The sequence below is a fragment of the Purpureocillium takamizusanense genome, chromosome 2 (genome assembly GCF_022605165.1).
Source record: "Purpureocillium takamizusanense chromosome 2, complete sequence".
In the NCBI taxonomy this organism is placed as follows: Eukaryota; Fungi; Ascomycota; class Sordariomycetes; order Hypocreales; family Ophiocordycipitaceae; genus Purpureocillium; species Purpureocillium takamizusanense.
In genome coordinates this window covers 261637-279077 of record NC_063069.1, presented here as the reverse complement: position 1 = coordinate 279077, position 17441 = coordinate 261637, and the positions used below count along the sequence as shown (strand labels likewise).

The following is a 17441-nucleotide window of genomic DNA, read 5'->3' as shown; positions in this document are numbered from 1 at the left end:
GACGTGGCACTGTCGGCATTCACATATATTGTCCGGCAGGTGATGATGGCACTCATCACATGCAAAGGAACCTCTGCGTAAACTACTGGCGATGGGCGCACTCGTGATTGACACGGAGGTTCGCAGCGGTAGCATTCAGCACCTTAATTTGACGCTCTTCTCTGAGGGCATGATTGCGCGCGTCGCGGTCGACGATTTCCTCGGCTCCGTTATAGAGGCGCGGTGCTCAAGGTGCTGTCCTTATGGCTCTGGTCATCATTGTCTTCATCACGCCGGAGACATCTTGGGAGATGTGTTTCCAGTCGTATGAGATGCTGTAGAAAGACAAGGAGCGTACATTTTCCTACTTTGTCGTGCTAAATAGCGTGTTTCATTGCCCCACGACGGAAAGAAGTCGGCAGCTTTCTCGATCTTAAGGAACGTCATCCTGCGAGAGCGTCAGAGTCACCAATAGAGCCAACGCAGCCTATATATAGCCAAAAGAGACACTTACCCCTAGGCCATCTCAAGGCACATCCAAACCAAGTCACAAGTCTTCAATCTTCGTCATTTCATGGAGCACTTAGCTAAGTGATACGATAAGAAAAGTGATATCAGAAACCATCCCCTGACACTCCCGCAACTTCGGAAGAGGACGAGCGAAGCTGACGCTGCGTGTTCAAAGCGGTAATCCTTCCCGGTATTCCGATATCGTCATGACGACAGTCATTCGTAGAAGCAGAAAAATGGAAGTCCTTGAAGGCCCCAAAGCTGGCATGTATTTCTCCTAGCACGAAGACGCGAGAAACATGAGCCGGTGACTGGTCACTCATATGTAATGTGTATTCTGACACTAGAATAGCTTTCCCGTGGCAGCGCTCAATCCCGTAAGCGTCATAGAGCAACCCACAGAAGAAGTCTAGGTGATTTTCTTCAAAATTTAATCAGCGGCGGGGGCCGTGAATTAATTGTACGGCTCATGAGTTTACGGGCTGGCGAGCTCACCGGCGGATTGGACCCTAGTATTGTTTACGGCGATCAGCAAATATCGAGAGCAGCCACGGAAGTGCGGCCCGGCAGTCCGGCAGCCTAGTACGGAATAGTGTGGCATTATAGGCCCGGCTTGGCAGGTCTTGGATGTGAAAATAGAGAAACGCGTGACTGTAAATGGTGCTACTCAAACCATATATGCCTGACTCTGAAGCATGGTCTGTCTCAATTACTCAGACTTTCGCGCCATTACTAGTCTCGAACACCTACTGTGTTACGCCTCCCCGGGCGTTATATGCGTCTGAGCCACGCTCAGCGTGGGTTTCGAATGTCGCGAAAGTGCTGAGGTAATTGTATCATGCCGCAATGTAGCATCACCCTGCCTGCATAATGGCAGTAAAGCGACCGCCTGCGGGGACTCAAGCCTCTTAAATCAGGGTTCATCCGTCGCGATGGCCCGGCTACAACAAAATTACAGCCTTCTCACCAAAGCCTCTAGACGCTATTCGGATAACCCACTTAACGCATTAACATTTGCTCAGAGCCGTCAATGGGGACTGGCTTGGATACCACGGAGACCAGCCGGGCTGGCTTGTTGGACATGGTAAGGGCCCGGCTGGCATCGCTTCAGACGGCACGCAGTCGCGGACAATCAGCAAAGTTGCCCCACGAGGGGTTTGATCGCTCGGCGCAGCTCAGGCGTCTGTCCTTCCACAGCCTTCGACGACTGGCTGTCACCATTTTGCTCGCATTAACGACTGTTGTCATTTTACGGATATACTCCCACAAGAAAGCCATTACGAGCACTGACAGGCGAATGTTTAATGCCCTGGTCATCGGGTTGTCTCTGGGCCTTGGTATGAGCGTTGCGAGCTCACTCAAGGCCAATGTTAGTGGACTTCGGTGGTGGCTTCTTAGCCTCGATGAAGTGTCACCTCGAGAAGTACTGGACAGCGTGCAACACTCCAACCCCTTCGCGCTAACGCTAGGTTAGACAAATCTGATCCTCCAAAGCGAAAATCTCAGCCGACTCATTCAGCTAGGTTGGACAACTCGGCGCTTTTATATCAAACTTTTCGTTATTGTCTGGTTGTGTTTTAACCTGGTGAGTTGACTATCCCGCAAGTATTTGCTACTCTGACGAACGGAGTCCTCCCAGAGCTCGCAAATTGCTGTAACCCTGCTCGGGCTATGTTATAACACCGACAATAACACCGAATTCGTACTCACCAAGCCAGGGATGGTGCGGATACCCGGAATGTCAAACCAAGGCTTTGACTCTTTATTCCAGAATCTTTCGGATGATCAAGCCGTTGTTGCAAAACAGCATGCAGCAAATCGGTAAGTGGAGGACGTTTTGGCCCGGGCGGTCCTCTTCCCTGCCTGTTTGCCGCACAAAGACCTATTTGGCTCATAACTTTCTCACAGATTTGGATCAATGATATCACCGTCTCGTATTGAATGGAGCAATAGTACAGAGTCACTTGACGACGTTCTACCCACACCTGGTACCAAGGTCAAGCTTCGCAGCTTCCCGGTTTTCTGCGAGATTGACACCACTACCTGCCGATATGTCTTTCAAGAAAGGTCTACGAGGAACTCGACATACCATGCTAGGGTAACTTCCCAACGACATGTCTCCACGTCAACATCTTGTCAAAGCTGGAAAGTAATCAGCGGTGGTGATGGACTTCAGAGCTTGGTTACCGTCGACGATGGCTTCAAAACAGTCTATGGACCGCTCCCAGTGCTCAATGGACCGAATCAAACCTTGTTCATGTTCGATCCAGAGAAACCGCATACGTCTGGCGACACTTGGGCCATCATATCAGTATTCGAAGCTTCAATTGATGACCCCTGGTTCTATATTTGCAATGCTACTATCGGTCCCGTCGTCAATGCCGTCATTCCAGAACACCAGTTAGAACTCAACATAACGAGGCTGGCATCTCAATCAATAGCTCTGCAGGGCTATGGCTCATCAAACTTTGGATTACATAATACGCGAAAGCTGCAGTTTCAGAGCCATCCGACCGAAAGTCTATATGGCATCGACTCCGGCGGTGACGGGATAGACATGGGCAATACAATTTCACTGTTCTGCATTGGGGTAATCGGAGGTCTTGCAATCGAAATCCCAGATATCGAAGTTCCGGGCATGGAACCTGTCATCAGCGTCATGGTTGAAGTGCCTTCTTGGACGTATGTTTATGCGGATCTGGGGTTCGTGGTTGGGTTCCAAGCGCTCCTTGCCGTGCTATGTGTCACGATTGGCAGTCGTGTACAGATAGGATGCCACACTTGCCACGGCGGTTTTTTTGCGATCAGCTCTACAAAATGTCGACTATGAGGCAGATGCAGCAAGTGGAAGGCAAATTGCAAAGCTAATGGGTGACAGCACGCGGCTTTAGTACTCATTAGATACGGCAGGTGTATATCAGATAACCAGGACCACATAGGGTGGTTGACTGCACTATCAATGCAACCGTCATAGGGAGCTCAAGTTCTGTCATAGTTTTCTGACAATATGTGCTTTGCAGATTTAAGCGCCCGCGAGTTGCCAGGGTCCATAAATTGCTGCGGCGTTTCGGCCGAGGCTGCCTGCGAGCTTTCTTGCTATGACGTCTAGGGATGCATCACTATCAATTTAGCACTTGGCTCGTTGGCAACACACGGACCTACGCTTTTTACATACGAACTACTAACGGATAACCGTCCCATCACAAATGGCTCCGTGGCCGGGGCTTGTGTCGCTTTATACGGATTGTCATGGTCGTGGTACCCTCGGAGTGCCAAGTCGCTGCACCTTGTAATCCAAATTGTGACCATCACGGTAAATCACCCCAATTGTAAAGGGCCCGGATATCAGGGGTGGATTTCGGTTTAGGGTTGGCATTTGCGGTCGTCGTGGAAAGGCTGCAGCAAGCGCGTTCTGTGCTACAACCACAATTGGAGATTACTTACCACGATATCTGTGCACTAGATGAAGCTGCGGGCGACTTTTCGCTTTGTGGCAGCTCAGAACGAATACATGTATTTCGCGTTGTTCAGTCAAGAGACCGGTAGCAGGTCAGCGACAGTAGATTCGTGATTCGAGAGCTGCATTGTGTCGGAACAGGTGTTAGACCCGCGATGACACTTATGAAGACAGTTATAAATCTCTCGTCATCAAGACTGAGGTTATTATTGGTCTCCTCTTCTGAACTGAACTGAACTGAATTCCTACTCGGTTGTAGCCGCTTTTTATCACGCAGCCAGGCCCGGTAAAGCGGGGTCTGCAGACAGCCAACGCCCCCCACACCCCACGCTGAGTGTGCCAGGCTGCTGAGTGCGGTGATGGTCTTTCCGACCTTCCGTTTTATTTCGTCTACATGCTGTTTCCAACGTAATGAGGCAATTATTGTTAGGCCTAAGTATTTGTAGGTTGGCGTGGGTTGAATGACACCCTATGTTGTGTAGCGCTTTGCTAGCGTCGATCCTGGATCTTGTCCTAGTGAAGTGGGTGAGCTGATATTTGTCCGGTGCGAACACAGACGCATGGCTGGCGGCCCATTCTTCGGTTCTTTGGAGCGCTAATAGCAGCATGGAAAGACTGGCACCGAAAGAGCAACATCTGTGGGGCTTGAGGAGACATGCAACAATGTATTGAACCGTAAATAGCGCAGCGCAGTGGCCCTATAGGGGACTCCCTCTGGGCGTAACAAATAGCACTAGCATTGGCTCCCGTTCACGGCCCAAATAAATAAGTAGGGGATCAAAACGTAAGGCCGAGCTCGGCGATTCGCTATCATCAGATTCGATTGCTGTACGAATATTTGAACGCGCAGGTGCACATTCGATTCTGCATCCAGCGCGAGCCAGGCGCCTGCAGTTGCATCAGTCGTGCTGCGTACAAACGACAGTAACAAACCTTAGGCTCTAAATTATCTTTCAGTCATTTGGCGAATACCGGCAAGGCCTTGACTCTTCAAGGATCGTAGCAGCTGAAGGAGCTTAGCGTCAACGGATCTGGGACGGAAATGACGCTGCCGGTCACGGAAGGGCTAAGTGGTATTATCCTCTGCACCCACCCACATTTAAAAATGGCAAACCAGGTGCACCCTGGAAGTCAATCTGCGCACTACTATTTCATATGACAGATGCGGAATAGTAACGGGGAAACTCTTAGCTCTATAACGCGGCGGTAATATACCCAAGTGTCCATTTTCCCGGAAGTCGATCCCCACTGTTACGCCTTGGAGCGTGGCGCTCTGAGAGGCAAATAGGGAAAATTTTCCCGCACGGTGGTCAAAGTTCATCATAGCCCAGCTACCTGGTACAAGGCATCCCCTCGAATACTGTGGTATAGAGCACCTTCCTTTGTCATCATACTTTCTTGGCATGCAATTGTTAAGAAAGTAGCGTATTTTACACCAATTGGCCTAACAACTGCACCACCAACTCTTCGAGCCGCGCGCTGCGCTGGCTCTGGCAGCGGCCATGGCAACTGCCACGGGCTCGCATGCCAGCTCAGATCCCTTTGATCTGGATAATCATGTCCCTCTAGTTTTCGCCGACCGGGCCCGTGCAGCCCAGCTCCAAAACAGCTCCCCGGTCGTAGACCGGCCGATTGGTGTCTCACCTGCGCCACGGCGATCGGCCCGGACGCCATCCTCGCCTTTACTGCGACTCTCCAATACTGCTGCTACGGAAGGGGCACAGTCTGCATTCGCGCCGTATAGGCCCTCGTTAGAACCCATTCTGGAGCCCGTTTCCATCGTCGAAGGGGCCAACAGGGTCGCACAAGAGCAAACGGATGCGTATAACGCCAAATTGGCAGTCTTCCAAGCGTTCTGTGAATCATTCGACCACGCCGCCAAGCAATTCACGTCTGGAATAGAGTATAGCTTTGCGAACCAATTCGCCACCAGCTTCCTCGACTTTTGGCGCCAGTCTCTCTCTATGCTGCCGCTCGCGACCGCGCCGACGTACAGCAGCGTCGCCGCCGGCCGCAGCCCTCTGCAGCCCTCCGGGGGCCACGCCACTCCCTCTTTTGCGGCCCCGCCGCCCGCACCACAACAAACAGCCGACCAACGTCTCCATGGACGACCAGTCCCCGCCCCACCGAAAGAAGACCTCCGGGTCTTCGTGCGACTAGACGCCGAAGCGCCGGCGAGGAAGTTCGAGTCGTACGCGATCCGGACCCACATCGCCGCGAAAGTCGGCATCGACCTCCACCAAATCCCGGCAGCGTTCCCCGTGAACTCGGGCTGGGCTCTTCGCACTACAGATACAACTACCAGAGACCTCATCGTCCAGTGCCAGGAGGAATGGGCGCAGGATCTCGGTGCTAACACTGTTGAGACCAGTCGAAAATGGTACACCTACGTCGTCGCCAACTGCCCTCGCAGGCTCACCGATCTGCAAGGCAACGAAGCCGACTACGACGAAGCCGTTCGAGGCGAAATTACCTGCCAAACTGGCCTTTCACCCGTCAGCATCCGTCCGAGCCGTCATGATTCGAACGACCTCCCAAGTAAGACACTTCTCGTGTCTTTCCTCGAGCCCACCAAGAGACCCTGGCGGCTTTTCGGCTCTAGCAGACTTGCACGATACATCGATAAACCGGCCGCGCCTAGCCAATGCGACAAATGCTGGGACTTTCACGCCCGACATAGTTGCGACCGCCGACCGTCTTGCAAACGATGCGGAAAGCCGGATCACCAAGACTCCAATTGCACCGCTCCTGAGCAGTGCGCGAATTGCCTAGGACCCCATACCGCGGACTCTACCGAATGCCCCGCACGACCTATTCGGTCCCATGGCGTATATCGTCGGCTGACCCAAGAAGAAAGGAACCGCGTGCGAAAAATGGGAGAACAGCTATTCACCCAGCGAGCACGACAGACTGAGCAAAACGAACAAGGGGTCCAACCAGGCCCGCGATCGCCAATCGCGCCGCCTTCTGTACCCGAGCAAGTTCAGCCTCAAGATACAGGCTTGGACGCTTACCACGAACAAGAAAGTGGCGTCGCACCACAGCCAGACGCGTCTCAGCAAGACGACGGGCGGGAACCAGAACGCCGCGAACCCACTCCACAATCTGAGAGCGTCCACTCTGCCCTCAGCCCGGCCGTGACCATGTCCCCGCCATGCATCAGAGTAGTGACGACCCCCCAGCCCGAAAGCGACGACGACACGCCTAGATCTCCGCTAAAGAGAAAGCGTGTCAACCGTGCCAACCCAACCGCATCATCCATATGACAGGACACCATAGAAACCAGACCGGAAGGAAGACCATTCGCGTTTTCCAGGCCAATGTTGGCAAGATCTCACCGGCGCACGACTGTGCCCTCGCCCTGGCCGACGCCGAGCAATACGACGTCGTCTTACTACAGGAGCCGTGGACAGAAGTCAAAGAAGGCCGCTGTCTCACCAAAACACATCCCGCGTACGACACATTCTCTCCGGTTGACAGCTGGACTAACAACAGCACCCGCCCGAGGGTCATGACGTATGTCCGGCGTCATCCCGGCCTAACGGCCGATCAACGGCGACCAGCGACAACCCGTGACATTCTCTGGCTCACTATCAATAATATGACGATAGTTAACTGCTACCGGCAGCCTGAGTTCGACGAGGCTCTTGACATACTTCTAGCCTGGAGCCCGCCGAGCCGGTGCCTGGTGGCTGGAGACTTCAATGCTAAACACTACAGCTGGCAGTCCGGTCGCCTCGATGGCCGCGGCGACGACATCGCTCACTGGGCAGCAGAGAATGGTCTCAGCCTGCTCAATCCGACCGACGTACCCACGAACCCGCATGGCAATACGATAGACCTTGCCTTTTCCAACATATCCCTGTCAGAGGCTGTGGTGGAGGACCATCTGGCCACCAGTTCCGACCACTTTACGCTCAGTGTGACACTGCCCGAGATTGGCGTAGCGCCAATAACACCTGGAAAGGTCCGCGTCACGACTGAAGATGAGATCAAGCGTTTCGTGGAACTGGTCCAGTATGGGTCAGCGGACATCCCGGCTCCGACGGCGACCACCTACGATCTTGATGCTCTTGCATCCGCCCTGGTGCGCCTCCTCCAAGTAGCGGCGAAAGTCGCCGGCCGCCCTGTTCGAAAGCAGACCCGCAGCGCGCCGTGGTGGACCGAGGAATGCCGGCTCGCCGCAGTGGAGTACCGCGCAATCCGAAGGATTTATCCTCTAGGATTTCACCGCGAGGTCCAGCTGGCCAAAAAGGAGTTCCAAAAGGTTGTCCGTCAGGCGAAACGCCTATACTGGCGCAACCTCATCGACAGCTTTAACGACAGTGCGTCTGTTTTTAAAGCCGTCCGATGGTTAAAGTCTCCAGGTGCATTTCAACCGCCACCCCTCGAGGTAGGTGGCGAAGTATACGAAACGCAACTCGACAAAGCGAATGCTCTTCGACGAGCCACGCTGGAAAGGCGAACGGCGGAAGACGACATACCCGACCCGTGGGTCCCAGTCACCGCAACGAGACTGATACCATTCTCCCATGACGTATCGCTAGCCGAGGTGCAGGATGCGACCATCCGCACGGGGAACACATCTCCCGGCTCCGACAATATCACTGTTAAGATGCTCAAAGCAGCCTGGCATATCATCGGCGAACATGTCCGTCGCCTATACGAGGGCTGTCTCCGAGTCGGCCACCACCCCCAACCATTTAGGCAGGCGGAAGTGGTCATGATAGCGAAGCCGGGTCGACGAAACCTGTCCACACCGCGTGCCTGGCGACCAATCTCATTGCTCTCCTCCCTAGGCAAAGGCCTCGAGAGGCTCATTGCGCGCCGTCTAGCGTGGGCGTCCATCCACTATGGGGTGCTCCATCCGCAACAAGCCGGGGCCTTGCCGAAGAGGTCCGCTGTCGACCTCGTGGCTGCTCTAGTGCACGACATCGAAGAAGCATTCGCTCGCGGACTGGTCGCCACGCTGGTGACAATGGATATTCAGGGGGCTTTTGACACCGTCCTCCGCAACCGACTGATCCTCCGCCTCCGCCAGCAGGGTTGGCCTGAGCATCTCGCACGATGGGCAGGTTCCTTCATGTCAGATCGCTCGGCGCGCGTAAGATACCAGGACATCACCACGCCCAGTTCCCCACTTCAGTGTGGACTGCCGCAGGGTTCGCCCGTCTCACCCATCCTCTTCCTGCTGTACACAGAGCCGATCTATCGCCTGGGTAATCCAAAGGGTCGATTCGGCTATGCTGACGACACTGGTATCCTATGCGTAGGAAACTCACTGGAGAAGACGGCCGACAGGGCGTCGCGCTATGTCAGCGAGCTCGTAACATGGGGCGCCGCCAACGGAATAAGCTTCGATCCTGCAAAAACCGAGGTCATGCACTTCTGCCGAACCAAACCCAAAGTGTCGCCGCCTGTCTTACACGAAGGCGAGAGACGCCCGGAAAAAGCGATGCGCTGGCTAGGTATCTGGCTTGACAGCACCCTGACGTTCAAGACCCACGTCGAGAAATGGACAGCCAGTGCGCAAGCCGTGGCACACCACTTGCGAGGGCTCGCCAACACCAAACATGGCCCGCTTCCGAGCGCCATGAGAAGAGCCGTCCGAGCCTGTGTCGAGCCAGTGCTGCTCCACGGTGTCGAAGCGTGGTACCCCGGGCTGACTAGCCCACGCTGGAGCCAGCCCACGAAAGAGGGCTCCTCGGGAATCCAAGAGCTACTGCGGAAGATGAATAAGTCTCTCTACAACTCTATGCGAGCCGTTCTGCCAGTCTGGAGGACGACGCCTATCGCCGCACTGCATCGAGAGAGTGGCATCCCGCCGATCGTGCAGTTGCTAGAATCTCGCCGGATGCGCTTCGCAGCGCGCCTTAAGCTTCTAGATGAAGCACATCCGCTCGCCAAACGCACACTGCAGCCCAGGCCACCGACCATCCATAAGTCGATCAAGCTGAAGTATCAGATGCCCCGCGAAGGTTTCCGGACTCGACTCCGACGCAGCGATCAGCTGCTACCTCGCGGCACACGACCATTGCTCCTGCCCCGCCGGTTCGACGTGCACGCGACACCCCTACAGACCGCGTCGAAAGACGACTCTGCGAAAGACTTTCGGGTATGGCTCCGGTCTATTCCACCTGAGACGCTCATCGTCTACTCAGACGGATCCCTATCGAAAGAGAAGGCCGCTGGGTACGGTTATGTGATTCATCGCAATGGACTCACCTTGACGACTGGCAACGGTCGCCTTGGCCCAGCCGAGGTCTTCGATGCCGAAGCCAAGGGCGCCCTTGAGGGGTTGCGTGCTGTACTGGGCCTCCCCAGCCCACGACACATCTTCGTATGCCTCGATAACCTCGCTGTCGCAACCTGCCTGGGAGGCATGCCCGCGGACTCTTCCCAGGAAGTGTTCCTCGAGTTTCAGGCCCTAGCCACGACGCATGGCGCCGTTGAGGTCCGTTGGATCCCCGGCCATACCAACATTCCAGGCAACGAGCAGGCGGACGCCTTAGCGAAGGCAGCCACCTCTTTGCCCGAACCCGCAGACGCTCTCCCAACACTTGCTCATCTGCGCAGGACTGCCCGGCAGCAGTCCAGAGACGCTTTTGAAGCCTGGTGGGACGCCTCTGCACCCGACCAATACAAGCCACTGCATCTCAAGCCTACTACCGGCTGCCCGCCAGAGCTAGAGCTCCCACGACCACTGCTCCACCACCTGCTCGCGGCACGGTCTCGCCACGGAGACTTTGCCGACTACCACGAGAGATTCAACCACGACAACGTGCGGCTGTCATGCTCATGTGGCCGACGAAAAGAACCAAGTCATCTCTTCTATTGCCGAAAGATCCTGCCGCGATATCGGATGAGGATGGTACCCTCACCGACTGCGGCAGTCAATCGTGCAATAGGCAGAGACTTCGACAAGTTCGCCAAGCTGGCGAAGGCAAGCTCGTTCTTCGAATGGGCGTGTCCTCGCCATTAGGCAAAGCGCTTCACCCTCTCTTCTCTCCTTCTTTTGTAATTTTGCATGTCCAGCGCATACTCTGGCCCGTGTAGGCGGAGGGTGTTGGAGCACCCTTTGCCCGCCCGGGTCAATTGAGGCTGCTCTCGCAGTCTCCGACGACGGCCTCTCTCGAGGCCAGTAGAACATGGCACCTGGATGCCGCGCTTGGACGACCCGCTGACGGGCACCGAGCACGAATTGGAGCGCCTCAGAGCCGATGAAATGCTGGATGGTGGTTTGTTTACGTTTCGCGATGGGAAGGGGGGGTCGCGAGGAGGCAATCTCTCAGAGACCCACGACAACCTGTATCGATAACGTAGGACAGACCCACTGGCTCAGCACGTCCTGTGCCCCACAGGGACCTGAGCGGCCTCACGGCCGCTGGACGGAAAATACACTACTACTACTACTGTGGTATAGAGAATTCAAGCTCTCATATATCTGGTCACCTAGGGCGTTTTAATGGGTTTGGCCCTCATGCTTAGCGACGATTTCATTGTTCATCTGATATTGTCCACGCTTCGCACTTACGCTGGAACTCATAGCAATGCCTCCATGAGTGCCAGAAGGTGCCTTGTGGTAGGTAGGACTCGACCACAATCCAAGCATCATGACACCAAGCCATGACGGAACAACTGCGCGCTTGGGCCCTCTTTACAGGGCGGCCGTACCTGCACCTGGCCAGCCCACCTAAAAGCTACTGCAGGTCATGATTCACGCTGAGCCATGTGAGGCCTCGCTACTGCAGTTGATTTCCCCTCTTCGCATTGGATTTATGGCCGATGTCGCCCATACGGACAAGTTCGTTCATCCTCATTCTCACTTGCGCCAGAGGTCACTTACCTTCCTTAGTTCCAGCCTAGCCATGGACGCAGATGGCCCTAGCGAGCGTGCCTTGTATCTGGCACTCAAGAGAGTGTTCATACAATCAGATTACGAGGTTACTCAATTAGAGGACATTGAGAATATCATCTGGAATGCACGAGACGCAGCCCTTCTTTCCCACCTAATTCACCTGCATGGATTGGAGTCGGTGTGCCAGAAGGCACTAGTGCTTGTTCGGGTCGGCGTCTTCCGTTCGACTGCAACAGCCAGACGACGGATTCCCGAAGTATTCACTCTTTCTGAAGACCAAAATATGCAGAAGGAAGAGCTGGAGGCAGGCGCTTTTCGAGCCGAAGTGAGAGCACTCGACGCTGCCGCTCACGGCCATCAATGTACACTCAGTGATCTGCGTGACCGACAAATACCAGAAGAGAGAACAGGATGTAAGCACACCATCCATGCCAGCGGCACATCATTGCTGACTATGAGACAGCTGCGGAGGACTGTGGAAACGATTCTGCCCCATCCGTGGTGAAAAATTTATTCCCTCTCTACCTGCCGTTCGAGGCGTCATATTTCATCATCAAAGAAGTCCAAACACTCCTGGAAGGCGCGTGCTTCGATTTTGGCAGACGCCATTTTGCCGGTATTTTGCAAAGCCATGGGTGGAGCTGCCCTGAGTCTGTCGATCTGATCGTGTGGGCGGAACTGCTCTGCTCGGAACATGACACCCTGGGACAAGATCCCGCTGATCTCGAATTTTACCGGCTACTTGCCTCCATGACCGCCATTGGTTGTGCTGTGGTCTATCGCGTTCGCATCAGTGCGACGCTTCTGTGTCGTCTCTTAAACGATGCCCGTGTGCTTGCCGAGGTCTTGATTGCACCACAGAGCACTATAGCGACCCTACGTAGGCTGCAGCGCGATACTACAGCCGCGGTTATGCGACTAGAAGACGACAAGATTTGTATTCAACGCACTGTCGAAGAGGCGCTGGCGACAATTGGCGACACCCGGCTCGAAACGGGCGTGGAGAGCGGCATACCACGTATATCGATGGAAAGCATCCTGGAGGACAACCTCGTATACCAAGAACTAGCGGGGTGGAACCTAATGCAAATTGTTGCGCACTATAGGTCAGTATCACCGTCAACCATCGGCAGTGTAACGACGCAGAGCAGTCGTCAAAGTTATGCTGCGGATGAGAGTTAGGACATTGTCTCATCATTCAGCACGCCACTGGCCATTTTATGGCCTGTTCTTTAGTTACTAGGGAGTGCCTTCGTATAAAGGCCAGAAGCAGCATTACTTCCGTCACGGGCAAACGTTTCGCGTCCTCCCTCCCGTGTAATTGCTTCGGAAAATCCCCGACCCATGGGACGGATCGTAGTCACCTTCGCAAACATTTCTCAGCCACCAAACTACACCACGGCCATAGCCAAGGGCAACAACCCGAGGTCAGGGCGTCACTCTCTCGGTGGACGTGGATAGCGTCAGCACGGCGCGCTTCCGCAACCCCAACAACAGAGTGGCAGCAGTAGAGCGGCAACGGCACAGCGCCGGGACGTGAGACTGCCAGTCGAATTGCCGCGACACCCATCTGTGCACGCGGACCTAATCACAGCAATCCACACCCACTCGAGAGTACTGCGCCAACGGTGTCACCATCGAATTCAACCCTCATCACCTTGGAAAATGGCGCCGCTAGGGACACGGTAGGCGTCGCGTTGCAAACAACTGATGATATTGTGGTACCTTCCTTATCGAGTGGAGTTGCTACTTCGGAAAGGCAGATATCCGCCGGCCATCCGGACCCGGGGTCGGAGAGGACGGCCCGCGCCACGGGGCGTACTCAACCAGGACGAGCAGGTTGTTGGCACAGTGCTCCAGCAGAATGGGCATGTTGCGCAACACCTCGTTGTCCGTCGGTGTCGAGCAGCAAGAACCGGTTTCCTTCGAACGTCATGCTATCTATTGTTGGGGTCAAGGTGCACACAAGCCTCAATCTCTGCGACGTTGCAGCCTCCCCGATCGCCGTTTGAGTCTGGACTTTGTGTTGTAGCACGTCAGATCCTGATCTTCCAAGTACTTCTCCGTCGTTTCTGGCCACTTCAACAAGAGTCTCCCAACTGGCTCTAGGGGAACGTTGGGCGTGCAAGTAGAACTCTCCTGACACGGAAGCTTCCCACAAGCCGCACAGACATCGCAAGAAGATCTACCCACCATCTGGACCTTCAAGAGAAGCTTCGTCCGGGATTTTTCGTGCCCTAAGATTCGTAGGCGCTGGTCCGGAACTTTGCAGGCGCGACGAGCCTTTACGTCACTTTGCCAATACGTCAGAACAGCGGCGTTATACTTCCTCTGCACCTCGTCTTCGGCTTCCCAAGTTTCGGTGTCATTTGTCCACTGGCAGGAGAACTGGATCCGTTTTTGGGAGCCATTCTCCCCGTTCAGCCGATGGCCAACGATTGCACCAAACTGGGGCTCTTCTCCGTTCATTAGGTCACGATAGTCGGCGTGATGTAACTGGTATCTCCCATACTCATGAGTCCACTTTTCTTTCACCATATTCTCATCGTGCCATGTCGGCTGTGTTGCGGGATATCCAACCTTTTGCATGGGAAACTGGGTTTGGCCGCTCCGAGTAGTCTTTCGGCCCATAATCAAAAGTGCGTCCGGAACACCGTCACTATCCGTTGCAAGCGGTCGCTTCCAGACCGCTCGTCCGGTTTCTTTTTCTCCGGCTTTTGGGGCTATCCAGTTCTCCGGCCCGCAGCCCCAGAACGTACCGACGGCGGACGGGACAGACCTCTGGACGTCGGACTCGGCGATCCAATACCACTGGCCGGTCTGCATAAGACACTCAAGCTCAAAATACGGCGTGTCGTCTTTGTCAAATGCGGACGTACGGTATTCCCTGATGCACTGCAAGTCCTCAGGTAGCCTCGCAAGGGATAGTCCCGGGTAGTTATTGCGTCGTCCACTGCCAGCCAATATCACGCGATCTGGTTCATCGGCCGCCTTGCGCTGAGCGGGCACATCTGAGTCTGCCGTGCTGTCACTGTGAGATTGGCCACTACTGGGCACTTTGCGCTTCCTGCCAGAGTGAGGAGCGAGCCTTTCGCTCCCGCGGGAGCCTTCCGACTCTGGCGAGGCTGAATCCCTAGATGGTTGCCCTTCATTGGCGGGGATATCGCCCGCATATGGGTAACCATGCCCCGGGTCTGCGTTGTTGTGTTGTCGGCCGTTGGTGTCGATGCCGCTGTCGCTGCCGTCGCTGTCGTAGCAGTCTAAGAGCAGTCGGGTCTTCGTTGGGCGCTCGTATGGAGGCGCTACCCTTGACTAATCTGCCCCGTCAGTGATGGCCATTATTGTGGCTGAGAGTAGAGTATTAGTTAAAAGGAAAACACAGAAACAGCAGAGATAAAGCAACGCGCAACCAAATCACCAAAAAGAATCCAGTCGAAGGGGATAGAGTCGAGGCGGCACATGTGATTGTGGAGGAAGGGGCTGCATAATTCTCACCATTGTTTGTGCACGACTGCTCTGGCACCCATTCTTTGCATCGTGCCGCCAGTTATGCTGGTACCCACACCGTGCATCTGGACAATACTTTTGATATGCCCAATCAGAAAAGGGTAACTGTGTGCCCTCGAACTCCCTGGCACGCCAACCTGGTCCTGCGTTTTGGCTAGGTTCGTTGGGTGATTTGCCGCAGTGGCAAGGAGAGCGGCGAGTGCCTGTCGGCGGGTGCGCGAGATGAGCACGTCTGGTCTTTCTTTGATAGGAACACCGTAAAGTATTTGTATAGCCGCACGGTCTGAGAGAGCTCTGACTGACATCGAGTCTCCGATGAATATCGAGTGGCCATAGCCAAACCGGGTCACGGGCGATTAAGAGGAAGGGCGTCTCGAGCATGGTTGGACAGGGTGGGTGCCAGTCACGGCCGATTGTAAAGCTTAGTTGGGTTTGGTTGGCTGGCCCGGAACGCTCATGCACCAAAGGAACGTTTTTTATGTTGGTCGCCCTGCAACCCCGCCATGCGGGTGCCAAAAAAAGCGCCGGTTTTGAACCCCCCTGACGATCACTCGCGCACCACTTGGGCTTGTATAGGCGGCGCTTTTTTTTTTTTGCACCCGCATGCCCGCCTCCCCGCCCCCCAGCACGGCGGCAATCTTGGCCAGTCGTTTGCCGCCAAAAGACGCCCAAGGCACTCCTCAGGGCTTCTAATCTTAGAATCGAGCTCACGTCCGGAGCACCCCCCGAACTCCTAATTGTGGATTCAATTACGTACCCAGACACTATGTGAGTGGGGGCGCACTGCGGCATCGCCAAACGCCGCGACGTGGTCAGCTATGCCATGGGAGGCAGCAGCGCTCAAGTGCTGGCCGACTTGGCTGGCAACATAAAGATCCGCATGTCGCCTATGATGTGTTGTAAGTACCGTGACTCTTCTAGTGTGCGTGCAGGCGGCCAGGAATGGTGCGACATCGGTACAATCTATCCCGTCTTGGATGGTCTGATGTCTTTCACTCACCACATCATGTTCCCTTGGCGTTTCAACGATGGAGTTGCAATATTAGACATATGGCCAGAGAGGTTGAGGGTCGTGGACTCTGGTGCGACTTGACCTCTGCTGTCTCGACGAAGAGCCTTGTCAAGGTACATAGTTGCACCCGTGCACAAAAAGCACATAGGTCCTGACATTACACAGCACCCACTACTGCAGCTACCTTGGACAACAGATCCTGTGAAAGAGTTGATTGGTATCATGATGTGGCGAGCCTATATGGCATCACACGACGGTGCGCGATGTGAGGAGGATTGAGAAAGTGGCTATAATTGAGGTGTCGTGGCTGTCCCGGTGTCAGGTCGCCCCACTGTCGATGGGTGTGGCGTGACGCCAACCAGAGATCGAGGTTGATGGTGTCCAGATCGGCAGCGCCACCGCGGGTCGATACAAGCGCCAGGAAGGAGACTGCAGTTCCACGCGATTACGTCACCTCACGTGATTCTAAACTTCTCCACGCATTAGACGTGGTCGAACATCCGCTGACACGCTTGGAATGCAACCTACCACCTTACTCTTCCTCACATTCACTGTACGGGAGGAATAATGTCTACTGACTCTGTTCCACTTGATTTTGACATGCCAAAGACATGACTCAAGCACTCGACAGACGAAGTAGCGTTTGATAGCCTATCGGTGTCCCCTAATGTACTGGTGCTAACGTTTAGCTAGAAGAACTGCCGCGCTCGAGGATGCCTCATATGGTAGACAAATGCGTTCGCCGAGTCTGACTCTTACGGGCGCTAGAGCGCTCACAGAAGAGCCCTGTCCACACCTGGGTGATGATAAGCTTAACCCAGCAACCACAGTGGTTGACTCGGTAAGCGAATCATCGCCCTGCCCACCGATGAAACGCCGGCGAAGCGACATGATGCAAACTAGCGCCTCACGACGACGTCGAACCACGACTCCAAGAGGGATGGCTGTTACTAGTAACGCTTAACCGGCTTCTGCAATGCAATATATGCCCTCGGGCTCTCCATCTTCAGCGTCGGGGCGTGTGCCTGTGATTGCATCCAACATCTCGCCTGCAGGAAGCAAGCCCACTCGTCCCGCCGCCCGTTACACCGTCGTCTCGCTCGACAGCATGGCGCGTC

The 17441-nt window shown here is 54.9% G+C and overlaps 1 protein-coding gene across 1 annotated transcript; it reads left to right on the top strand.

Moving 5' to 3' along the window:
• Positions 1-5448: 5448 nt before the first annotated feature.
• JDV02_001905 (uncharacterized protein) lies at positions 5449-7087 on the top strand (the record flags this gene model as incomplete). Its single annotated transcript, XM_047982879.1, has 2 exons — positions 5449-6484; positions 6804-7087. 2 exons carry the CDS (start codon positions 5449-5451, stop codon positions 7085-7087), a joined length of 1320 nt encoding a protein of 439 aa, XP_047838849.1.
• Between the last annotated feature and the right edge of the window lie 10354 nt (positions 7088-17441).